Source organism: Protopterus annectens, chromosome 13.part0, assembly GCF_019279795.1.
Source record: "Protopterus annectens isolate FY-2018-M chromosome 13.part0, PAN1.0, whole genome shotgun sequence".
Classification (NCBI taxonomy): domain Eukaryota; kingdom Metazoa; phylum Chordata; order Ceratodontiformes; family Protopteridae; genus Protopterus; species Protopterus annectens.
Window position 1 is genome coordinate 1,323,451,695 of NC_056747.1, and position 26,041 is coordinate 1,323,477,735.

Here is a 26,041-nt window from a genome sequence, read left to right on the forward strand (position 1 = left end):
GTGTGATGTCCCAGGCACTTACGGCAGCCAGGCTTAAGCTTTTGTATAGGAGCCGACGGGTCGCCTGAGGGCTGGAAATCCAACAATATGAATACTGCAACATGGAAGAGAAGGACATCTATGGTTATGGTAAGATTTTACACTACTATTCTTTTTATGTGTATTATTTTGTCATTTGTATTCACTGTGTGTTGAGACTTAAGTGAAATTGTTTGCATGGTTATTGTGTACCTCATTGTAGTGTTGACACACTTTTGTGATGGGTTGGAACCGTTAACAAATCAGAAGTTGGTCTACCATGCACGTTTTTCATGGCAACGTTCTGCTTGCTTCTGTGTATAGTTGTTACTTTTATTTATGCCGTGCTGAATGGAAATCAAATCTTAAAATGTTTTGTTGCTTCTGTAAAGGAGAGAAGCCCTTCAGTTGTGATCAGTGCAACATGAGGTTTATACAGAAATACCACATGGAGAGACACAAGAGGACACACAGTGGAGAAAAGCCATACAGATGTGATACTTGTCAACAGGTAAACAAGAATGCACAAAAATGGAATGTCAGCAAGATGTTAATGTTTATGGCAGTGTTCCTGCGTCTCAGAAATAACTGTGGTAGTACGCTAATTTTTAAACATGTGATGGCTAAGTAGGCAGACTCATGTGGGTATACTTTCTGAGCCATAACCAGTGATAATAAGTAAAAGAAAAGCAATGAACAAAAGCAAAAGTATGGTTTAACATTTGAAATTGCTGTATACTGTTAATTTGGCTGAACTTGACGGCGCGCACACCCTTAATGAACTTGGTTAACAAGGGCGTTCTAGATCTGGTAACCCAGTGCTTAGACCTGTGCCATGAAGCAGCAATGTTGTTCCTTGCTGATGAGAAATGCTTTTAGTGGGGGGTATTAATAGTCAAGGTGTGCAGTGGCAGTGCATTCTAGAGTTAAGGCATTTACAGAACACCTTATCGGATGTATGAAACTTGTGCATTGGTGTAATGAAGTGTTTGAGATAGTCTTATCCAGACACTGTAACAAAAAGACTGACCACCATGGCAATTGGCAGTGATTCTCTCCATAAGCTTGAACTCCTCCCCTATTCAGTAATTCCCTGCCCTGAAGAGATGCTGCAAATCTTGTTGCCACCATTGCAGCTCTGACATCTCCTGAGCGAGCTTGAGCTGTTGAGGGATAATAAATGTTTGCTTGCTTTTACTTCTCGGACTGATTTAGCAGCCTGTTTTCCTAATTCTTTGATCACTGTATTTTTTTGTTCTTTAATCCATTGTTTTTAGTCTCTTATAGCCTCCATTGTTTAAAAAAAAAAAAAAAAAAACAACTCTAGTTTGCAGTCTGTTTTCTGTACAAGAAATCTTTCTTTTGTGGATTAGTCTGGGGTGCTTTACTACTTGAGTTTGATTCTGGCACTGCTGTATTTGAAGTTGAAGGGCCTGGCTGTGGCAGAAGATCCAAAGCCAGGTTTTAAAAAGTATGTAGACATTGTCAGCAAATCGGAAGTTTGTTGTACCATGCACATTGCAAGAAATGTATATGGCGTTTTTGGCGGTGGGGCATCTGAAAAGCAACAGTCTCATTTGTAAAACCTTTAGTAGCACAACCTTCTCCGAAGGAAAAAAAAAGTTAAGGCTGTTCGTCTTTGACTTGGCGTTAATGAAAGAATCTTCTGTGGATGACTGATATAAGTCATCAACCAGTGTTTATAAGCCTGAGAAAAGAAAAGAGAAACGCAAGCTTGGATGATCCTGATGTAGCTGCTTTTGCTGTATTGACATTGTTTTCCCTAACTAAGGTACCCAGCATATTCTCCTTTGGTGGCTACTCAGAGTAGATCTTCAGCCCTTTGTTAGGAATCTTTATGGGCAACAGACAGGGCACAGAGATGTAGAGCAGGCAGTTTTCCTCGGAAAAAAGAACTGTCCAGGTTATAGTCTTCTCTGTCATCCTGCTCTTCATCTCTTAGATCGTATTGGTCCCTTAGGAGCTGTACCCCTGTTGGCTGACTGGTAGCAGATGTTGGCATTTGTGAAGGCCTAGCTTCTCTATGGTGTCATCTTGGCCCTCTCATTGCCTAGGGCAACTAGAGAAGACTTCCTTTCATCTTTTCTGTGCTATTTCTTCTCTTGCCCCCTTTTTAAAGCAGGCAGGGTTGGAGATGTCAGTAACTATTACTGCTCCTTGGCAGTCATAGGAGTCGAGGCCATCTGCATGAGTACCGCCTTCTGCCCTGACATGGTGTTGACATGAGGGTACCTAAATGTGAAGGCTTTGGGGTCAGTCGTTTGGCACTGGCCTTAACCCTTGTGACATCATAACCATTGTTGGTGTCAGTGGCGTTAGCATTTGATCCTTGGATGCCCATATTTTGATGTAGGGCAGAACACTTCTCATTTTTTTGCCTATGCAAGGCATAGGCATAGGGTGCTTCTGCTGTATTGGAGATTATGCCCCATGATACTGGCAAGGGAGGGGATGCCTATTTTCATCGATACTTCCAGGGATGGAGGACTTTTTAGGCCTATGGAGTAGACATCTCTGGTATCTTTTTCCACAGAGAGTTCAGATGGCTGACCTACCAGTCTGTGCAAGAAAATGACAGGCAAGAGGAAGCACCTGGTCTCTCTCTGAGTCTCCATCCCCAGGTACAGATTTTAATGCAAGGAAGGATGTTCTTCGTGTTTCACTGTTGCAGTCATTACATTTGGGTAATCTGCTGGCAGGTTGCCCTCAGTCGGCCTGAATTCCAAAGTCTTGGGTCCTGCGTCAGTTGCTGTCTCCTCTTCCATGACGTCAGGTTATCAGGGGTGTAAAGCATGCAACTGGCGCCATTTTCTTTAGTCTTTCTTGCCACGCGGTGCCTGAAGCAGAAGCATTTTGCAAGTGCCGGTCAGCCGACTACTGAAATATTCGAGTTTGAGTTTCAGAACCAAAGTCTTCACTAAAGCTAAGTACCCCATTGGGGAAACTTTTTTTCTTGCTTTTTACCGATGTCAGAAAAAGTTAATAATTGTATTACTTGTGGAAAGCAAATACCTCATAAGGATTTCTATCTATACTGTATTCCTTGCCTAGGCCCTGATCACAACGTGCCTGGCTGTCGGTTTTGTGCTAGATTTAACCAACGCACTATTAAGCGTTGGTATATTTTTGCATCAAAGTATTTTGGAAACAGATTTAACTACCCAGAAATGTCGTCTGATAGTAATCCGACTACCGGAGTACATAAAAATGCAAAGAAAAGGCTAGAGAAAGGCAATCGAGATCCAAAACCGACGAAGCTTCTAAGCCAGTCGCCGGTACTCTGTCGCTTTTGCAGCCCCTGATACCCGCTACCTTTGAGTTGCAGGCCTCTACCATCTCCCATGTGGAGTGCGGCATGCCGCAAGATACTCAAGGTATTGGACCGATGGATATATCTCCCTCGGATGGGTCCGGAGCCGCTGAGCAGGCACTGGCTTCTGAGGATGTATTCAGACCTCAACATTTGTATGTCAAACCGAAAGCTGCAAAACCAAAGACAAAAGCAACTTCTAAAACTAAAAAAAATGACGTATGAGCCACATGCACAGGCCTCTATGCCTAAATAACAGATTATCAAAATGGCTGAAGACCTTATTACCTTGATCAGGGGTACCCATCCCCCTCCTGATAAGAGGCCTAGGCAAGACACTGATTATGAATCTTCAGATCAGGTTTCTATTTCTTCTGATTCCTCTTCTGATCAGGAATTATCTTTACCTCCCTATGAGGATTCTGATGCTGAGGAGTCTATTCCATCTGCATCTCCTCCTGGGGATTATTCATTTGGAGAAACCTTGCATACTTTGAGGGAGCATTTTCACTGGGAGAGTCAAGACTTCTCAGAATCAAAAAAGAGGCTCAGGGATTTCCTCCTCCTTCCTCAGCACAGACCTTAAGCCATTCCCCCTGTTTTAGACATTGTGGATGATGTGTTTTCGGAGTCTAGCTTGACCCCTGACTCCTTACCTCCAGCTCCCAGTAAGCCTGATAGATACTACAGGGTCCCTGACTCATAACTTTTTATTTAGAAACCCTGCTGCTGATCCTGAAACTATTTCATAAGGTCTAAAGGGAGTTACAGCCTCAACAGCAAAAAATCCTACCCCCTCTGACAGAGGTTCAGGGGCACTGGACAGATGGGGGAAAAAAGGTTTATACATCTGCAACTTTGGCAATCAGGGCCTTAAACGGTCAATTTAATATGCTTAAGGACCAACATGTTATGGGATTGCTGAAACAGAAAATGTTGATTTCAGAATGTGCAGAAGATAAAGAATTGCAGGAATTAGTGCATGCAGCTGAACAAGTTGGAAAGCATACTTTGCAATATGGTTTTGATTCCTTAGAGGCCTCCTGCAGGGTCGCAGTTACTGGATCTGTGATTAGGAGGCATGCCTGGTTAAAGGAACAAAATTTACCTGATCATGTTAAAGCTAAATTGCTAGATGCACCTTTACAGCATGATTCTCTGTTGGCTATTAAGGCAGAAGAGGTTTTAAAGAAAATGGAAGATAAAGCTAAGTCTATGCAAACTGTTAAAGACTTCTTACAAGTGCAGCCACCAAGATTCAGTAGACATTGGCCTACAAAAAACTGGTCCTTTCCTGTGTCCGACAGAGCTCAAAGGGGTAAATCCAGATGCCCTAAGGGTTCCAGATACCAGGCGCAAGACTCATACAGGTCAAAGCAATGGGGCGCTTCCACCTCCAAATCTGGAGGAGATAAAGCACAAATCTACAGAAAGCAATCCCAATGACTTCCCTCTGCCTACACCAAGCACTTATCTTTTGGCAGCACCCATAGAGGGAAAACTAGCACTTTTTGCTCAACATTGGCAGTTAATAACCCAGGACAATTGGGTACTAAACATCGTGTCACAGGGATACAGATTTCATTTCCACACTCTGCCAATGGCAAATGGTTGGCCAGATCTGCCAAAAAATCAATGGGCAGAGGCACATAAACAGGTTATGCCCCTCATGGATATGGGGGCCATTCAGACAGTACCAGAACAGGAAAAAGGACAAGGTTTTTACTCAACACTGTTCCTGGTACCCAGAAAGGACAAGGCCTGGCGGCCAATACTGGATTTATCGATTTTGAAGACATGCCTGGACATTCCAAAATTCAAAATGCTGTCTTTGCAGCAGCTTTTGCCCATGCTGGCATACCTGCATGTCCCAATAAGACAATCGTGCAGAAGATTCAAGGCTGGCTTATTGCATTACCAATTCTCTGCACTGCCCTTTGGCTTATCTACTGTGCCCAGAGTCTTTACAAAGTGCCTGGCACCAGTGATTGCATTTTGCAGACTAAGAAGTATACAAATATATCCTTACTTGGACGACTGTCTTATTCAAGCAGAGAACAAGGACATTCTTCTTCATCTGGTGTTTGTGAAAAGGCTTCTAACATGCCTAGGGTACACAATAAACGAAAAGAAATCACAGCTGGTACCTTCTCAAACATTCCTAGGTGCAAGCTTGAATACAACTCCCCAGATGGCCTCACGCCAGACAAACAAAGGCAACTGACTACTTCAAACTGATGGCAACAAAAACCCAGTCTTCTGCAAGACAAATTCTGCAAGTTCTGGGCTTCATGGCATCCTGCATACTACTAATTCCATATGCAAGACTGCATATGAGGAAACTTCAATGGTACCTAAAAAGTTTATGGAGTCAACATTCTCAGTCTGGAAACAATTATTCCTCTCATTCCTTGCCTGCAGCAGGAGTTTCTATGGTGGGCAAGGGCATGCCACCAAAACATGGGACGGCCATTCACTCTACCCCCTGCCAGCCAAACCATCACAACAGACGCATCAGATTATGCCTGGGGGGCCCACATGGCAGGAAGATGCATTCAGGGCATATGATCACCAAAACAAATGCATCTGCATATCAACCAGAAAGAGATGTTAGCTGTTCAAAATGCCCTAACAGCCTTTAAGGACTTATTTCATCCAGGATAACTACTGATAGACAACACCACAGTTATGTGGTATATAAACAAGCAAGGGGGCACACACTCATACCCCCTCTGCAGATTAGCCATGACACTGTGGAACACAACTTTGACCTACCAGATGCATCTTCAAGCACAATTCCTGTCAGGAAAACAAAACACTCTGGCAGACGATTTAAGCAGAAACCTTCTGGACCCTCACGACTGGAAACTAAATCCACAAGTCTTCAGCATGATAACAGAGAAATGGGGGGAGCCCAGACATAGATCTATTTGCCTCTCCTCAAAATTATCAATTGAAAAGATTCTGCACGAGGACTTATCACAGACAAGCATGGAAAGTGGATGCCCTATCCTTCAGTTGGAAAAACCTCTCAGTTTACGCCTTTCCTCCTCTGCCTCTTCTCCCCAAGGTCCTCCTAAAAGTCAGACAAGAGAAACCAAAGATGATACTAATTGCCCCGGACTGACCCCGCCAATACTGGTACCCAATCCTAAGGAACTTGTCTCAAAAGGTTCCAATTCAGCAACAGCTCCTCGTGGTCCTGCAGAGTGCTGCTAGCAGCAGAGAGATGAAAAAGAATTACTTCTACCAAGATTTAAGTATATTTTACTGCTGTTACCTGTGCGACCATCTGTTCTCGCCAAAAAGTGAGTTTAATCTGCTCTTTTTCCTATTTTAAGCTTGTTTTTGCAAATTTCATACCTGCACTTTTAAAGTTTGTCTTTTGTTTGAATTTAACTGTTGAGGCTGCTCACTGAAGTGCGCTAGCCTGTGTTAAGTATTTACTGTGCATTTTCTGCTGTTTGTCTTGTAAAAAAAGAAAAAACAAAAAAAATCCTTGTTTCCCGCCTTTCCTGACCTAGAATAGTCCCTAATACAGGCATTGCTGTATTTTGGACTTTAGAGTAGTTTCTGTGTTGCCCATTTCCTTACTTGGATAGAAGGAAGCTTCTTTGTTCACCAGTGGGAGTGGGGAGCTTTGAGCAGCCTATCTGTCCCTGGAGGAGTGATCCGAGCACAAGAATCTTGTAGTTTATTGGCCGTTTTGGGCTAATTTCTAGCTCTTTCAAGTCCCCTGTATAAAAACTCGCTTTAGCGTGATTTTGTATATAGCGCAGCGCCGTTCAGTCGGGGTTAAACCATTCTCGGCTCCACAAAGTCTACTCTTCACTTTTTCCCTTAGATCTGCTCTATCTCTCAAAGTAAGGACCCTACTTTCAACCTAAAACCCAGCACTTGCTCATACAAGCAATTATATAAGTTAGCACTAATAAACTAAAAGCACTACTACCTCAAATACTCCCTTGGAGTACTCGTCCCCTATTGGTCCTTTCGGGTCAGTTATAAAGGAGTTACTTATACTAATCCCGCATGTCCAAAGGTCAGTTGCTGGTTTCCTCTCCAGTCCAGCTGGTGAATATGGGAATCCTGAGGCAATGTTACAACTGCCTCATGTACACAGACAACCCTCTCCTCCTCCCAACAGGTACTAATATATGCGAGAGATGCAACCATATAGCCAAACTGGAGGCTAAGCTCTCTCAACGCAGTACTGGCGCAGGCAGTCAGGAGGAGAAGGTAACCATGCACACCACAAATCCAGTCGCACATAGACCCTACCACATCAGCAAACCAAACACATAAACACACTAAAACATACTCGGAGGCTCTAAATACAAATCTGCCTAAGCAGCAGAGACCTCCAAAGCAGACATCCAAGCAACCTCTACCCCAAAACAAAACAAGTGTAACACATACTTCACAAAGTCAGTGTGCCAAACAGTCACAGCCCTTAAGGCTAAACAACACACCTGATACACTTGTAATAGGTGACTCTATTGTCAGACACACTGACGTCCCACTCACCAGGCTGAACAAGGAAAAGGTCACGGTGAGCTGCCTGTCGGGCGCCAGGATCCGCCACATAACACAAGCACTCTGGTCACTCCAAAGCAAGTACAAATATGACTCAGTCATTGTCCATGCTGGTGTGAATGACCTGAGACGTACCTCCCTGGACTACATGAAAAAAGACAGAGGAGCTCTCTGATCATGTAGCCCAGGCAGGTATGACCCTGACCTTGAGTAGCATCTTACCCTCACCAAGAATGATGCCACAGTATAAAGAAAGAATTATCAATTTTAACAATTGGCTTAAGTTCTGGTGTCATTCAAAGGGGATCCAGTGTCTGTCAGCCTGGGATGACGTGCTCGACAAGCCACGTTGCTTCGCTAGGGACTGCTTGCACCTATCACCTCTGGGCTTTCGGATACTGGCAAAGGCTCTTGCCAACCCCCATAGTGCCTTTTTTAGGCAAGGCTCAAAAGTAAACCCATCTCCATAGACAACACAAGGAAAAATAAACTAAGGGTAATGCTACTCAACGCCAGAAGTCTAAACCTCAAAATGCAAGCACTCGAAGCTCTCCTCAGTATGGAGAATATAGATGTCTGTGCAGTAACAGAGACCTGGTTCAAGGCTCCCGAGAGCACCCCACCACTACCAGGTTATACCTCATACCATGCTTTTCGGCCCCAAAACTCTGACCGAACCACAAAGGGAGGGGGAGTATCCATATTCATCAAGGATACCCACACCTCCAGGTTGGTGGCACTGCACGAAGCATTGGAGACCATCCATGTGCAGCTAACAGTGGGCAAAACTGCCTTTCAGTTTGTAGCCTGCTACAGACCACCATCCCAAACTCAGGAACCTCACTCTGCTTTCCTGAGAACACTGGCGAATATGAAGGTCTCTCCAAACACCTTTTATATTGGGTGACTTCAACTACCCAAACATAGACTGGGAGCACTACTCAAGCCCCAACACCCTAGCCCAAAGATTCCTACAATTTATAAACTCAAATTCTATGGAACAACTAGTCACCACTCCCACAAGAGGGGAAAACGTACTGGACCTGATCATCACAACCATGGGGACTCTATGCTCCACACCAGTGGTATACCCCTCATTGGTAAGATCGGCCCATAAGTTAATTTCTCTGGACATCCACATCCCGACCCCACCACCAGCCCAGAAAACCACAGTGAAAAACTTCTCGAAAGCTAATTTCACACTTCTCAAAACTGAGGTGAAATCATTCAAAGCCCCCGGGCCAGTGGAATCTACGGCCCAAACTGCAGAATCCTTTATAAATGCATTCTATTGACACCTTCAGGAATGCATGGATCATGCAATCCCAAATAAAACCAAGACCCAATCCACCAAAGGCAGGCATCATGTCTGGTGGACCCCAGCCATAAATAAGCTATACAACAAAAGGAGGAAGCTACCACAGGATAGAGCAAATCCCTAAAATGAAAGGCATCACTGATCAGTACTAGCAAAAAGGTACGGTCCCTCATAAAATCATCCAAGGCCAGCTTCGAGAGAAAAATTGCACAGGACACTAAAGATAATCACAAGTCCTTCTTTAGTTCTATTAGGAACCTGGATGGCAGCTCCCAGATATGTTCGGAGTTAGTCCAAAATGACAAAAAATACACTGAACCCACAGACATTGCCAACATCCTGGTGGACAGGTTCAGTGCAAACTTCTCCCCCCCCCCCCCAAAAGAGCAAATATCTGTCCCAGCAGAGAGTTGTCTCCCTGGCATCTCAGATGCTCAGGTGAGAGCTGCCCTCTCCAAAGCAAAAAACACAGCATCAATAGGACCGGACGGTGTCCCAGGCTGCATCCTACACGAGCTTCAAGAAGAGCTAGAACATCATATAAAGTTACTGTTCAGTCTCAGCCTTACTACAGGATACGTACCCAAGGAATGGCGTACAGCAACAGTGGTCCCGCTCCACAAAGGTGGTGCCTCAACGGACCCGGGAAACTATTGCCCCATAAGCCTGACTAGCCTGGTCTGCAAAGCTATGGAGCGGGGCATCATGGAACTCATAAACAGACATTGGGGACCTACAGACGCAGATCCTACCCAATTTGGCTTTAAGGGCAGATCCTGCCTCTTGAACCTGGTCGACTTCTTCAAAACAGTCACCAAGGCCATAGATGAAGGTAGTCCACACAGCCTACGTGGACCTCGCAAAAGCCTTCGACACCATACCCCCCTCTGGCATCATAAATAAGCTCTCCAGCTTAAATATCAACCCCCTATGTCATAAGATGGGTTGCAAACTAGCTCAAGGACAGAACCCACATGGTCAGAATTGCGGGAGCCATGTCAGAACCGGTTACAAATGGCGTCCCACAGGGCTCAGTCCTGGGACCGCTCTTGTTCGGTATATATTTTTCTGAGGTACAGGCCAACACGGGAGGACTATGGCTGACCAAGTTCGCAGATGACTGCAAACTGGGTGCCATAATCGAGACGCCAGCTGAGACCAGCATCCTCCAAAAGGGTCTCACAGAGACGGATAACTGGTGCAAAGCCATGGCCTAAAGCTAAACGCCAAGAAGTGTATAGTCATCCCCTTTGGGAAAAACAAAGTGCCCATAAATTACCACATAGGCAGTAATCCATTAAGTACGGCGGAAGTAATTAGGGACCTGGAAACCCAAGTTGATAGTAATCTCTCCGTTGACAACCACGTTGCCAAAGTGGTTAGAAAGACCTTCTATATAGCCCACCTTATCATGAAAGGATTCACATCTAAATCAAGGGAGGTCATTGTGCCCCTTTACTCATCACTCATCTGGCCCATAATTGAATAAAATGCCCCATTTGGGATGTACCTTACCCAACACTTGCAGCAACTGGAAAGACCCCAAAAGTACCTCACCAAGGGGATCAAGGGACTCAAACAAATGACCTATGCTGCTCGGTTAAAGAAACTCCAGCTCTACTCAGTTGCATACCGCCTACTTAGTGTGCCTGACGTATAAAGCCATGTCCAACCCAGAATTAATGGACATGCTCCACCTCAAAAAATCCAAATCCACTAGAGCTACGCACTCAAGGGACTATAGGACATGCTGGAGAGAGAGTTTTAATAACCCAGAGGCTCCCAGCACTCTGGAATAGTATCCCAGTGCATATCAGGCAGAGCCCCTCACTGACTCTCTTCAAGAGGAATCTTGACGAGTGGATGAGAGATCGTAGGTTTACCCCGGGGATCACTTCTGTGTCACTACTAGACAGAGGCACAGTAAACCAACTTAAAAAAGGGCATAGTTAAACTCACTTTAAAGGGTGTCGAAAGCCGAACACGCTATGGCTAGGCTGATAAATGCCCTAGGGCATATAGCCTAGTATCAACCTATCAACCTATGAACATATGAATACCCAGCTTGGACCTTGCCTCAAAGACCACAACTTACTGTCCGAGCAAAACAATCAGATCCTGCACAATCAACTGCATACTCTGAACCTGGCAGCATGGCTGATCATGTAGTCATACAAACAACACCTCTCAGTAAAGCTGTGATGGATGTCATTTTGGAAGCCAGAAGGGCTAGTACTAGAAAATCTTATACTGACAAATGGAAGATTCTGTGCTTGGAATCGAGCTCAAGGAACTGATACAGCAGACCCAAATATTCCTCAGATATTGCAATACTTAACTGAGATGCTTGACAAAGGCCTATCGTTTTCATCAATTAAAATCCATGCCTCTGCCATTTCGGCTCATTACAATACAGAGCCACCAATCTTTTCTCATCTTTTACTAAAGCAGTATCTTAGAGGAGCCAAAAATGTAAGGCCTCCTAGAAGATCACCATTGCCTGCATGGGACTTCAGTTGTGTGTTGGAAAAGCTCACCCTGCCTCCATTTGAAGCAGTTGCTACCGCTGATATAAAGTTCTTTATTTATTTTTTATTTTATTTTACATTTGTTGACCGGGAATGTCCGACTGGTTCCACAGAGCCTGTTTTCAGCGGAGGCCTGGGAAGAAATGCTCCAGATGCATGTCTTTGGAATGTGGGAGGAAACGGAGGTACTCAGAGGAAACCCACGCGAACACAGGGAGAACATGCAAACTCCACACAGAAGGCACCCCAGCCGAGAATCGAACCGGAGAACCTCTTGTTGTGAGGCGACAATGTTAACCACTGCACCACTGTGCCACCCGGAAAACAGCTCTGCTAGCAATTGCTTCAGCGAGAAGATTTTCAGAGACACAGGCCCTCATGGCTATAGAGCCTTTTTGTCATATTTTACCAGACAGGGTATCTCTATGGACAAATGCTACTTTTATGCATAAGGTGGTTTCCAGTGTGGCTCTTAACCAATTCATCTGCCAAACTTTTACCCAATTCCGTAGAACAAGGGGGAGAGAATTCTGCATTCCTTGGATGTACACAGACAGCTAAGATTCTACTTAAGCAGGACTAAAGTTCTAAGAAAGTCTGAGCAATTACTAATGACATATCCTGCAGGATCAGAGGGCAAGGCTATTTCAAAGCAGACCGTTTCAAAGTGGATAAGCCACTGCATCCATTTCTGCTACTTACACCTTGGTAAACTTGTGGCCAAGGGCATTAGGTCTCATTCCACCAGAGATGCAGCTACTTCAGCAGCCTTTCTAAGGGGAGTATCAACCAAAGACATTCTAGAGGCTGCTACTTGGAGTTCTGTTCACACCTTTACAAAGCGTTATCATTTGCCTCTTTACTCTAAATCCAGAGCAGGCTTTGCCACTGCAGTTCTGCTGGGCCTTATAGCCACTCCTAATGCTGTTTAGCTCCAGCCCCCCAACCATAGCTTTGGGATTCTACCCAAATGTAATGACTGCAACAGTGAAACACGAAGAACATAGTACAGTTGTGTACACTTACCATAAATGTAGATGTTCGAGTGTATTCACTGTTGCAGTCCAGGTTACCCTCCCAGCATCCCCCTGTCATTCTGGAATTTATCTTTCCTTCTCTATCTTCTACAACCTATGTGGTGTATTTGCATGTAAATGAAGGTAAAGTTTCTAATGGTGTGTGTGTGTGTGTGTGTGTGTGTGTGTGTGTGTGTGTGTGTGTGTATGTATGTATATGTATATATATATATATATATATATATATATATATATATTTTTTTTTTTTTTTTTGCTACCTTTTTTGGGGCACTTGACATCGGGGGCATGAAAAACTAAAGAAAATGGCGTCTGCTGCATTTTTTATACCCCTGATGACCTGACGTTATGGAAGAGGAGACAGCAACTGACGCAGGATCCCAGACTTTGGAATTCAGGCCGACTGAGGGCAACCTGCCGGCAGATTACCCAAATGTAATGACTGCAACAGTGAATACACTCAAATATCTACATTTATGGTAAGTGTACATAACTGTACTTTTCCCCTAAAACCCTTCTGGAGGACACCATATTTGGCAAAAGTCTGGAAAGGGTAAGACGGAGGGGATCTTTTCCCACTAACCTCACCTTCTTGAAGGAAGAAGTCGTGTAGGAGGCCCATCAGTCCTCCATATCAGCAGCTTGGGGAGTTAAACTTCCAGAAAGTTGGCAGGTGTGGTATGCTACTAAGTTTGGAGGAGCCTGATGTTATGGAACCATTTCCCTTAGAGTGCTGCAGACCCCCAGGGGAGAGAGAGAGAATTGGAGTAAGAGCTCTGTTGTGGAATCCGTAGATGTCCTCCTATTCCTATGTTGCAGTATTCTAGTTGTGTAATTTCCTGCTCACGGGCAACTTGTACGTCGGCTGCTATACAAAATCTTCAGCTTGGCTGTTGCAATGTGTGTGGGATGTCCGATGTAAGGCCATAAACCAGGGGCCTTAAATGTGATGTCTGCACGCACAAACCTCAGAACTTTACAGCCGCAGACGACCTACACATCGTACAATTGCTTTTTCACAGACATTGCATCAATAAAGCCAAATAACCCATTGGGTTTCTATTTTTCTTGTTTTGCCAATTGTTATTGCTTAGGCTTGGTTGTTTTGGCCTTTAGCTTGATGTCAGGTAAAAAGGGAAAGTGCCAATGCGGGCGCCAGATACCTCATAAAAGTCGTCCATAATAGGTGTGTTTTTTGCTTAGTCCAGGAGCACAACCATTCCTCCTGGTCAGTTTATCAGTCATTTATGCCAAAGACCTTACACAGCCATCTGGTCGCTTTAAAACATCTACCTAGAAAACCAGCTCCTAAAACGGTTAGGCCTTAGAATGGATCCCACATCAGAGGCCACCCCTGAACTTCCGCAAAAGAAGGCCAAGATTCCTAGGCCTTCCTCGCCTGCTGCTTCGCTTCCCGATGCCCCGCCAACTGTCTAGGAGTTGAGCGATCGACGGATCCGTCTACTTCAGTGATGTCCCTCGAGGGAAGCCGTTGCACAACCGACGACTGGCACATCCTCAGAGCTTGTACAGATGCATACTACTGTCTATGTCGAGGGCGAACCAGTTTCTGTGGTACCTCCAACTTGGATCCAGACTTCGGAAATGATGACTTCAAAATCTGACGCCAGGCCGGTTCCTACCTCCACCCCGGCCAAAAAGAAGCAAAAAGACAAGCATACCTCTTCTCCAGAAGCCTTACCAGACTGGCAGGCTTTCACTTCCTCTCTCATGCAGGCCTTTATGGCCCTTAGGCCTTCAGTCTCAGCCCCCACTACTCTGCCTTTACTGAGCCCTAGACCTGCATCTGCCTCTTTCCTCCCACCCATTACCACTCAAGCTAGGGAGGAAGAGCATGAGTCTTTTCTTCCTCAGAGGTCTCTTTCATATGCATCTCAGATAGCTTCTCCCCAGGAGCATTATTCTCCTGATGAATCTGTGGAAGGGGATTCTCCCCTTTGAGTATATTACCTTTGGTGAGACCATCACCAAGATGAAAGATTACTTCACATGGGATGCTTCCCAAATGAATGACACCCAAAAAAGGTACTTTGAGCTGCTTCAAGTGGAATCGCCCTCCCCTTCAGCTGTTCCTCCGGTGCTAGCTGCTTACTTGGATGCTTTTAATTCAGCTTCTAAGGCCCCAGCCTCTGGCCCCTAAGTTCCCTCACCGCTTCTATAAAGTGCCAGAGGAGCAAAAATTCCTAATTAAACCACCCTTGGCGGACCCAGCTGTTATTGCCACTTCTCCTTAAAAAACGTCTAGACTGCTGTCTTCTGCCTCCCTCCTACCCACTGGTAAAGATAGCAAATATATGGATAGGACAGGAAAGAAGGTATACACATCCACCACTTCGGCTTTCAGAGCCATAAATTATCAGACCTTCATGACTATGTATGCTCTAGACTTAGTGTCTCAAGCCTCCTCCATGCTGGCTTATATGCCTGACAGTCCCATTAAAGCTGACATTGCCTCCGAACTGCCCTTAGCTCAGCAAGTAGCCAGGCAGACAATCAGATGCAGCTATGATGCTGCAGAAGCATCTGCCCGCTCTGCAACATCTGCTTCTGTCCTCAGGATATTCTCCTGGCTGAGACTACAGAATCTACCTGAAGACTTCAAGTCCAAAATCTTGGACACCCCCTGGATCACAATTTTCTTTTTGGAAAACAATCTGCAGACCTCTTCAAGAATCTGCAGGAAAAAAAGTAAAGAATTACAGGACATCATACATCTGCTGGTGTCCCCCATTCCCAAGTATTATAAGAACTACCCTGCTAAAATCACTTTTGTAAGGTGCAACCCTCCTCAGAGAGCTGCCTCCTCTTCCAGATCTAGAAGAGGGGCAAGAAGACCTACTTCATCCAGAACTAATGCACCACCTCCTCAGCCCAGACAACCCTTTCAGGACAGAGGAGATCCCAATAATGCGTGACTGCCTTGCCCACCTTCCACTCTCTGCACGCCTTCCCCACTGTCTCCCCCTCTGGCAGTCCATCACCACAGACCAATGGATCCTATCCATTATCCAAAAAAGGTACTTCCTATCCTGGAAAGAAAAAACACCCAGGAAAAGTATTCCTTTTCCCCAAAAAAACAAATTCATCTCTTAACACAAGTTTTGTCAGAACTGCTAAAACTAGGCATCATAGAACCTGTCTTCTCAGGACAGGAAGGAAAGAGATTCTGCTTGCGTCTCTTCCTGGTCCCCAAAAAAGATTGCCCCTGGAGACCCATTTTAGAGCTCTCCTTTCTAAATCTACATCTTCAGGTATCCTACTTCAGAATGCTGTCACTACCCACTCTGCTGCCTCTTATTCCAGCCAAGGCCTTCATGGCTACCCTGGACCTAAAAGAAGCCTACCTTCACATTCCCATCAGGACTTCCCACAGACCATTCCTGCGTTTCTCTGGACTTTCCTCTCATTTCCAATTTACTGCCTTGCCCTTTGGTTTATCCACTGCTCCCCCCTGAGTCTTTACAAAGTGCCTAGCCCAAGCCATTGCCTTCTGCAGAACTCAGAGAATCCAGATTTACCCGTAGCTGGACGACATCCTAATACTAGCACAGTCCAAACATACCCTCTCAGGGGATCTGCACTTCACCATGTCCCTTCTGCAAAGTCAAGGGTTTACCATCAACCTCCCAAAGTCGTCCTTGAACCCAGGCCAGGACAAGATTTTCCTAGGCTGCAGAATCAGAATGGACTAAATGAAGGCTTTTCTCCCACAGGACAAGGATCTTTCCTTGAGTTCTCACTTCCAGGAAATCCTCCACTCTGAGAAGGTGACGGCAAGGCAATTCCTTAGTCTCCCGGGCTTAATGGCAGCAACCATCCCCATGCTACCACTGGCCAGAATGCATATGCGCAAGCTACAGTGGTACCTAAAAACATTTGGTCCCAACACATACATTACTTACAACAGGATATTCCCCTCCTTCCCTGTCTAAAGAAAGAAATCAGCTGGTGGATCTAGCAAGTCCAACTAAACCCGGGACGTCCTCTGCAACCATCCACCCCAACCCAAACAATGCTAACAGATGCCTCAGATTCAGGTTGGGGTGCAACACTGGCATCCTACAGGGTCCAGGAAAAGTGGCACCCTTCTCTACAGACCAAGCACATCAATGTCAGGGAAATAACAGCAGTCTTCCTAGCCTTAAAGACCTTTATTCCACTTCTGGTCCCAGGGGTGCTCTTGATAGTGACCGACAACACCACGGTTATGTGGTACTTCAACAAACAGGGAGGAAGAAAGGCCTACCAGCTGTGCAAGCTGACCATGCGGATGTGGGACCTAGCCTCTCGCCACAACTTGGTCCTGCAGGCGAACTGCATCCCCTCGCAGGACAACAAGCAAGCAGATCTCCTAAGCAGGACTTCCTGTCCACAGCACGAATGGATGCTGGATGGGGGGGGGTCATCCTTGACATAGTCCACCAGTGGGGGTACTCCACAAATAGACCTGTTTGCCTCCCCCCAGAACAGGCAGTTGCAAATCTTCTGCTTGAAAGACGCACTCCCCTCTAGCTTGTTGAGTGTATGCTTTCAACACCTCTTGGAAGGGGAAGTTTCTTTATGCCACCCTTCCCAATGATTCAGAAAGTCCTCCTGAAAATCCAGGACGACAAACCAAAAATCTTGTTAGTGACACCCTACTAGCCAAGGCAGCACTGGTTCCCCCTGCTTCGCAATCTAGCCAAGGGCAGTCACTACAAATTACCCTTCAAGGTGGACCTACTGACACAAGATTAACTTTCCTTCACCCACACTTGCAGATGTTATCCCTGACTCTGTGGGTGATTGATCCCCCTCAGACACCACTACTCAGAAGACATGCTTTCAGTCCTGAGGGAGACTAGGAAACCTACCACCAGAAAATCTTACCTAAGTGGGAACGATTTGCAAAGTGGTGTCTGGACAAGGAAAGGGACCCTTGCTCGGCAGATGCCCCCCTTATTCTCACTTGTGTGTCAGTTGATTAAAAGTGGACTTTTCTACTCTTCAGTGAAAGTGCACCTGTCTGCTATATCAGCCTGCTTGCCCCTTGATCTCCCTTGCTAGCCAGGCTTGACATAAAGCTCTTCCTTAGAGGGGTCTTACACATGAGACCACCAAAGAAACCTATCCCTCCGCCCTGGGACCTCAACTACATCCTGGAAAAACTAACAGCACCCTTTTGAACCGGCTGGGTCTTCTTCCTTACAGATGTGTACATGGAAAATTGTCCTCCTGGTGGCTATCACTTCAGACAGAAGGGTGTCAGAGTTGCAGGCCTTAATGGCGTGCCCTCCCTACACCACCTTCCACAAAGAGAGTCACCTTGCGAACGAATCCCTTCTTTATGCCCAAGGTGGTCATTGACTTGCCTCTAAACCAATCTATCCACTTACCCACTTTCTTTCCCTCCCCCACTAATGAAGGGGAGAGGATACTGCACTCCTTGGATGTGTCAGGCAACTACGATTCTACCTGGACAAAACCATTAGGAAGTCTAAGCAGCTGTTTGTCTCCTTTCACCCCAGAGCCCTGGCCAAGGCAGTCTCCAAACAAACCATCGCTTGCTTGATCAAGAAAACTATTTGTCTCTGTTGTTCTCGTCATGGAAAAAACCTACCAGTGGGACTAAAGGCCCATTCCACTAGGGCTGTGGCCACCCCCAAGGCATTCGTAAAAGGTCTGGACATGGCATCCATTATAGAAGCAGCCACATGGTCCACTGTCCACACTTTCACCAAACATTACAAATTTGACCAAGTTTCCAGAGCAAGGGCAGGATTCGCCAGGGCCATCCTACAAGGTTTTGTAGAATCCTCTTCAGCATCCACCTCCCTTTCATGCATCTAAGTTGTGGTACTCTCCCACAACTAGAATACTGCAACATAGGAATAGAAGGACATAGAATAGTTGTGTAAAATCATACCATAACCATAGATGTCCTTCTATTCCTTGTTGCAGTATTCCTTCCCACCCACCATTACCCCCTGTTCTTTCTCTTTTAGTCCCGTCTAAGACCTGGACCTACCTATGCTACTGAAGGACACCAAGGACATACACCTGTCCCCACTGGCATTCCTCCTGCTGGGCCTTCTCTACCTGCTGGCCTTCAAGTTCTGAAGACTGTGCGCGCAGATGTCTCATTTAAAGCCCCTGGCTTATGACCTTACGTCTGATGTCCCACGCACGCTACAACAGCCAAGCTGAAGCTTTTGTATAGGAGCTGACGTACGAGTCGCCTGAGGGCAGGAAGTCTCACAACTAGAGTACTGCAAGGTGTAAGAGAAGAACATCTAAGATTTTCACAACTGTTCTTTTCTCTCTCCTGCCCCCAGGAAGGTGTATCTTTGGGGATTCATAAGCCATCCATCCCCCCAGATAGCCTGTCTACCATCCAAGATTATCTAGGCAAGTGTCAATGCAGTCAGAGCTCTAAACTATATAGCAAACATGATCACGTTTCAGTGTGAACTGGTGCAGAAAGCCTCAAATGTCCTTCCTTTGACTACTGTTTCAGTATTCCATTACTTGTGCATTGTCCTGCCAAGGATAACCTGACATCTGGCTGTCCGGTGTACTAAAGCCAAAAATGTTCTTGATGTACCATAACTCTGGTCTTGACTTTACCCTATGGGCGTACAGTTGCGTAAGTGGACGTATGGGCATTAGATCCTCAAACTGTCTTACCACCAGTCTGAATGCAGAAGTTTTGCTAATGTCTGTCTGGCTATTTATTTTATTTGAAATTTGTTTACAGGGAAAGTCTGACTTGGAATGAGCCAATTTTAAATGGAAGCCCAGTGAGAAACGGTCCAGACGCATGTCTTCGTAAGATATGAGGAAACCGGAGCACCAGGAGGAAACCCACATAAACACAGGGAAGACATGCAGACTGTGCACAGAAGGCACCCTAGCCGAGAATCGAACTGGAGAATCTCTTGCTGTGAAGCGACACTGCAAACCACTGCGCCATCCAGATACTGACTACTGTCATTTTGTCACACTGCTAAGGATTTGTCAGAAAATTCCTCCTATGGGGAAACCTCCTCTCTCAGCTGGCATAAACAAATCTTTAAGCAAAAAGGAAGTGCGACCTTGGAAGACAGATTTCTTAAAAAGACCTCTGTTCTGTGTTTGTTTTGCTTGGGTCCGGTATTCTTATAGTAGCTGTAAGATTTGTCAGTCTTTCACCCGTGAAATTCTTAGAACTAGGTTAGGCTCCTGAGAATACCTGTTTGGAGTTCCGGTGTCCCAAGAGCCTCAATCTTAGCAAAATGGCAGCACTGTCTGTCTCTGACATACTGATTGCACCCAAGAAGTACAAATAATTGAAACGTGATAATTCCGACTGTTCATTTCAACTTGGTTGTCCCTCTTAAAATGCAGAAGGAATCCAGTGTGCTGCCATGCTAAAATGCAAAAGGAATCCAGTGTACTGCCATGTGATAGAGGCGGTAGGGCTATGGACAGTTATGACAAAAGTGTATAGCTCTGCCACCCTGGCATTTAGAGCCCTAAAGTAGCAAACACAAATGACTAAATATCTGTTCTGGGAAACCTAAATAAAGGCCATGGCTGAATTGGAGAATTCTGAAATTTAAATCACAGGCAGTGTATGCTCAGCAATGCCACCCACGTAGCCAGACACTCAGTGAACTGCAGTTGTGACACTGTAGAGACTTCCTTCTTGGCTGTGACCATCTGTTCGACCATCCACAGGTTTGCTTGGTTTACTTATATTTTCTCCTTGAAGATGTCAAGGCCAAGCTTCTGGACTCCCCTCTTCATAGGGATCTCTTGTTTGGACCTTCTGCTGCTGAACTTGTCAAAACTCTGCAGGGGAAAAAAAAGGCAAAGTCATGCAGGGTTTTAAGCTGATTTTTTTTTTTTTTTTTTTTTTTACTTCACTCCCAAGTTACTCAAGAAACTACCCCTCCAAATGTGTACTCCCTTTGTCACTAGGGAACAAATGCCCTCTCAAAAAGGTTAAAAAAAAAAAAAAAAAAAAAAAAACGAATATGAAGAGAAACCACAGTGATATTCCAACCCTGGAAAAGTCACTGACTGTCTCCTGCTTCCTCCCTCCCACCTTGGTCTCGGATCCATCTTGTCACAGAGGTTCATTCTTTCCTTCCCAGCAATGGGACTGCATTACTTCAGGTAAATGGGCCTTGTTTACAATGCAAAACGGTTACCGAATGTCTTTAAAAAAACTTCCATCTCTGAAGGGAATTCCTCCCCTTCTTGTAAATCAATCCCATCTCATCCCTCCCTTAGTTCAGGACATGCTGTCCTAGTGGACTGTAAAACCTGTTCCTCCATAGTCCCAGAAAAAGTTTCTACTCAAGAGTATTCCTAGTCCTGTGAAAAGAGAGAGCATGGCTTATTCTAGATTTTATATCTCAACACCTTTTTGGATGAGCTCCGGATGCTCTCTCCAGATTTTACTTCCCTTAATCCTTCTTCAGGCTTTCCTTGTCACTTTGGATTTGAAGAGTACATACTTGCACATTCCTATACAGTCTGCTTGCAGGAAATTTCTCAGTTTTCAGTCTGTTCGGTATACTGTCAGTTCCTTCCTTTACTGTTTGGATTGTCTACAGGTCCAGATGCCTAGCACTATTACCTTTTGCAGAACTCGGAGGATACAAATTTTTCCGTACCTCGATGGACTTTTAATCCAGGCCTTGTCCCAGGAAACTCTTCTGTTACGTCTCTACTTTGTTTTGCTGTGGCTGTTCTGCAAAGACTGTGATTGAGACTGCATCTCAGGAAGTCTCCCTTTACAGTGTCATAAGATATAATCTTCCTAGGTTGAAGACTGAATACACTGTCAATGACGACCTTCCTCCCTCAGCAGAAAAAGTTTTCTTTGACCAGTTGCTTCCAGTCTTTGCTTTCCCTATCTATGACCTCAACAAGAGTGATTTTAAGAGCTCAGTGGTAAATGGCAGCCACAATTCTGATGGTGCCTTTTGTCAGATTTTGTACAAGAAAGATCCAGTGGTACTTAAATTCCAGTTGGTCTCAACACTGTCTCACCATCTGGACTTCCAAATTCCTCTCATGCCCTTTCTTAAGAAGGAGCTGCAGTGGTAGATTTCTTGGCTGGAACTTTATACAAGATTTCCCTTCCTACTGCCCAAACCCACCCAAGACCTCCACACAGATTCGTCCATCCTGGTCTAGGGTGCATTTTACAGGCTGCATTACATTTCAGGAGCAGTGGTCCGCCAGGGAGATTAAGAAACACATCAGTGTAAAGGTGATGAAAGCCATTTTCTATGCCCTGCAGGTACTGTCTCACTTTTGGAGCCCAGACCCCCCCTAAGCATGTTCAGATAGCACACCGGTCATGTGGTACATAAACAAATGGGGGGGGTCACCACATCCTAGTAGCTGTGCAGGATAGCGCTGTCTGCATGGGGTGTGACCAGAAAAAGAAACTTGTCTGTACAGACGGTTAATATATCTTTAGAGGACAGTGTTCTCCCATGCTCCCTCAGCAGGTTTCAAGAAGACCGTTACGAACTGGCACTACACAAGCGTGTTTTATCTCAAAATAGTTGACAAGAAGGGTATCACTGAGATGGATCCTTTTGCCTCCAGATTAAGGGACAGATGTGAGAGTGTTCAATCTCGCCTTTGTTCTTACACATGGGTTCGGAGCCGATCCTCGGCTCCGTGCCGGCCGACTGCAAGCTCTGCATCGAGAAGAAGCTCGAGGACATCTAATACCCACAATCCCCCTCTGCCTTTACCTCAGATCTAGTTTGCCGCTGCTGCATACGCATCGCTGGGGACTAGCTCGAGGCTTTTACAGATAAGAATTTATCTTTCTGTTTAGATTTTTCAAAAAAATTACTTTAAATCTAGTCAATGAAAAGTTAGAGTAGGTGTGTGAGTGGACTTAGATTTCTCGGTTCCTTAGATTAGTTACCTAGTTTAACTAAAGGGTACAGAGTTTTTCGGGGCCTACCACCCCTACTTGGATTACTTTTGACTAAGTATTTGTTGTAGTCTGCTTTATTAAGGATTTGACACATATTACGGATTTGACTTTTTTTCATTGGAAGTGACTTTTACTGGACTGGACTGTCTCTCTTTCTTGTTATTATGTCAGAAAAATTAAAATCTGGCTTCAAACGTTGTCAGTGTGGCCAAAAGATGTCGGTCACAGACAACCACAGTTCCTGTGTCTACTGTCTTGGCCCTCTCCACTTACAAGAGGACTGCTCTATTTGTCACTCTTTTAGTGGGAGGGTCATGACAGATAGGCGCAGGAAACTGATGGACAGAGGATTGCTGAAACCCTCTTTCCAGGAGGCTCTGGATGCTTCAGACCAGGCATCCAAGTCTTCGAAGGTCGAAGGCGCCGGAGCCAAAGTCATCGGCTCCGAGCTCTTCGGTCTAGTTAGATCACCGGTTCCACAGACTTCGGGCCGAGTGTTCAACTGTTGGCAGTTTCGAGCCTCGAGTCTTGGAACCGTGACGGAGCTCCCTCCACCGACTCTGCTGAGGTCGGCTCCGTCTTCGATCCCTTCGACTCGTTCTTCTAGGCCCCTTTCCGACACCGATGTGGACCGTGTGGTGCAGAAACTGATGGAGCATACGTCCCTATCTAAGCTTATCTCGGTCTCCTCTCAGTTGATGTCGAGACTTGAAGGCCTGCCACTATCTCCACCTGTTCCTCCTCCGAGACCTGTCCAGTCTTCGGAGCCGGAAGAAGCTGAACTGATGATTGTGGAGCCCTCGGTGCCAGAACAGTCTTTTTCTCGGTCGGCACCGTTCACCTCGACTCCATCCGATCCGGTACCGGAGTCTTAGGGCCGAAGATCCGTCCTTGGTTCCGGGACCGAGAGTCGGACCGATGTTTCGTTCCGACGCTCCTCGGGCCTCGCACGGATCGATTCGGTTCCGTCCTCGGGGTCGGTGCCTTCGGCTCCTGTTTCGGGATTCTTCCCATTTCTTCGAACCGGGAGATACCTCGACTCGGGACCCGGGGCCTTCGACCTCATGAGGAAGGTGTTGTCTACCCAGACAACCACATCAGCAGGTACAGCTTCTCCTCCCACAAAGGACCGTTATCCTCCTCTGCACCCATGGCCACGCCCAAGCGCCGGGCACCAGTGTCTCAGCCACCCCTGGAGGGTGCCCCTCTTCCTCGGAGGCTTCTTCGGATGCTCCCACGAAGAAGTTCCTAGGAAAAGACTGTGTAAGAGGAGACACTTGGATTCTCCACAAGAATCCTTGACATCTGATACTGACTTAGATGAGTCAGAAGGGTCCCCTAAGTCACCTTCAGAGGATGTCTCTTTTTCTGACATCTTGGAGATCCTAAAACAGAGAGGTGACTGGCAAGCCCTTCCCCCTTCTGAGGATGAGTCAGTTTTGCTGAAGGCATTTGGTGCCCGTCCTTCCTCCTCCTGGGTCACTCCGCCCTTTGATGAGTTAATGGAATTAATTGCTCGAAGGGCGTGGGAGACTCCTGACACGGTGGAACCAGTCCCTAGGAAGCCGAATAAGTACATCACGGCACCACAGGACAAAGCTTACCTCACTAAAGGAGTTCCAGTAGACACCATGGTGGTGGCAGCGGCCACGAAAAAGGAGATGTCGGAGTCTTCCTCATCTGTCCATCCGCCTAACAAAGATTCTAGGACCATGGACAGATACGGAAGCGCATTTTCAGTTCAGCGGCTTTCTATGCGTTCCCTGAACTACTTGACTCATTTTACACGTTTACAGAGGGATCTAGACAAAGAGTTGGGAGATACCCTCCAGGGTGCTACAGATGCCGCTGTCTCAGAGAAAGTTACAGCGCATCTCAACACCCTTACGTCCATTGTGAACTCGTCCATGAGGCTGATATCCTATGCAGCCAAGGATCGAGTAGGGCAGCGGCTTCAGCGATTGCTCTTCGTAGGCAATCCTGGATGCGTTTATGTTCATTTGCGGAAGCCTTCAAGTCTTCCTTTACTAACGCCCCATTTGACGGAGCCACACTTTTTGGCTCTAAAGTAAAGGAGACCCTTACCCGGTGTGAACAGGAGGGAAAGACTCTGTCTGCTGTCGGAGTCCGTTTTTCCACCCCTTCCAGACCGTATCCCAAAGGGCAACGTGGTGGGAAAATGTGGTTTCGAAAACCCCAAGGATCTTTCCCAAACACACAGGGTGATGCCCCCTCTAGAGGCAGAGGGGGGGGCAGAGGTGGAAGACGCCGCCCTGGCGGCAGAGGGGGTCTGCAAAACCAAGGTGACAGGGATAACCTCCCTGGCAAACCTTTTCAGCACTCCTGAGAGGAGGCCCGACTGTCCTGCTCTGGAGGCAGTCGGGGGTCGCTTAGCTTTATACCCTCAGGCCTGGCAAAACCTTTCTTCAGACAATTGGGTAAAAAGCGTTGTTACCAGAGGTTACAAAATCCCATTTCTATCCACCCCCATTCCAAAAAGAAAACTCCCAGATGTACCACCCCATCTGCGAGAGCCAGCAGCTACAGAAATTTCAAAGCTGCTAGAAAAAAGAGTCATCCAACCAGTCCCAGCGGACCAAATAGGATTCGGAACTTACTCAAGGTTCTTTTTAGTTCCAAAGAAAACAGGGGACTGGAGGCCGATTCTGGACCTAAGCCATCTCAATACCTTTGTCAAGAAGGAAAAGTTCTGAATGGTCACGCTTCAATCGATCCTTCCATTCTTACAGAAGGACGACTGGATGTGCTCAATAGATCTGAAGGACGCATACTACCACATCAAAATGGCCAGGGCGTCCAGGGATCATTTGCGCTTCCGGCTGGGAGCCAGTCACTATCAGTTTCGAGCCCTGCCCTTTGGTCTGACCACAGCCCCCAGGGTCTTCACCAAATGCATGGCAGTGGTAGCGTCTCATCTGAGGCGCCTAGGATTCCAAGTGTTTCCGTATCTGGACGACTGGCTCCTGTCTGCCACCACCAGGCATCAACTGGTACAAGCCAGGGATTACACCCTACAACTTTGTACACACCTTGGCATTTCAGTAAATTTCGAAAAATCGTTGCTACAGCCATCACAGCATATCTTATTCATAGGAGCGGAATTAGATACGCGTCAGTTAGTTCTAAAACTTCCTACAGAAAGAATAGTAGCACTTCAATTCAACATTTCCCTTCTGCTGTCGGCCAGAAAATCTCCGGCAAAAATTGTTCTGAAAGTTTTGGGTCTCATGGCAGCTTCTCTCATTGCGATACCATTGGGAAGACTGCACATGAGAGTGCTACAATGGCTTCTATTTGCACAAT

At 46.0% G+C, this 26,041-nt stretch overlaps 1 protein-coding gene across 5 annotated transcripts in view; it reads left to right on the forward strand.

The window, feature by feature from the left end:
• Positions 1–26,041, forward strand: part of ZNF281 (zinc finger protein 281) — an 849,413-nt gene that overhangs the window by 694,741 nt on the left and 128,631 nt on the right. For all 5 annotated transcript variants that reach the window (XM_044055344.1, XM_044055339.1, XM_044055340.1 and 2 more), the window contains exon 7: positions 411–529. In XM_044055344.1, coding sequence (XP_043911279.1) covers positions 411–529 — 119 coding nt within the window. The remainder of the gene's footprint in view (positions 1–410; positions 530–26,041) is intronic.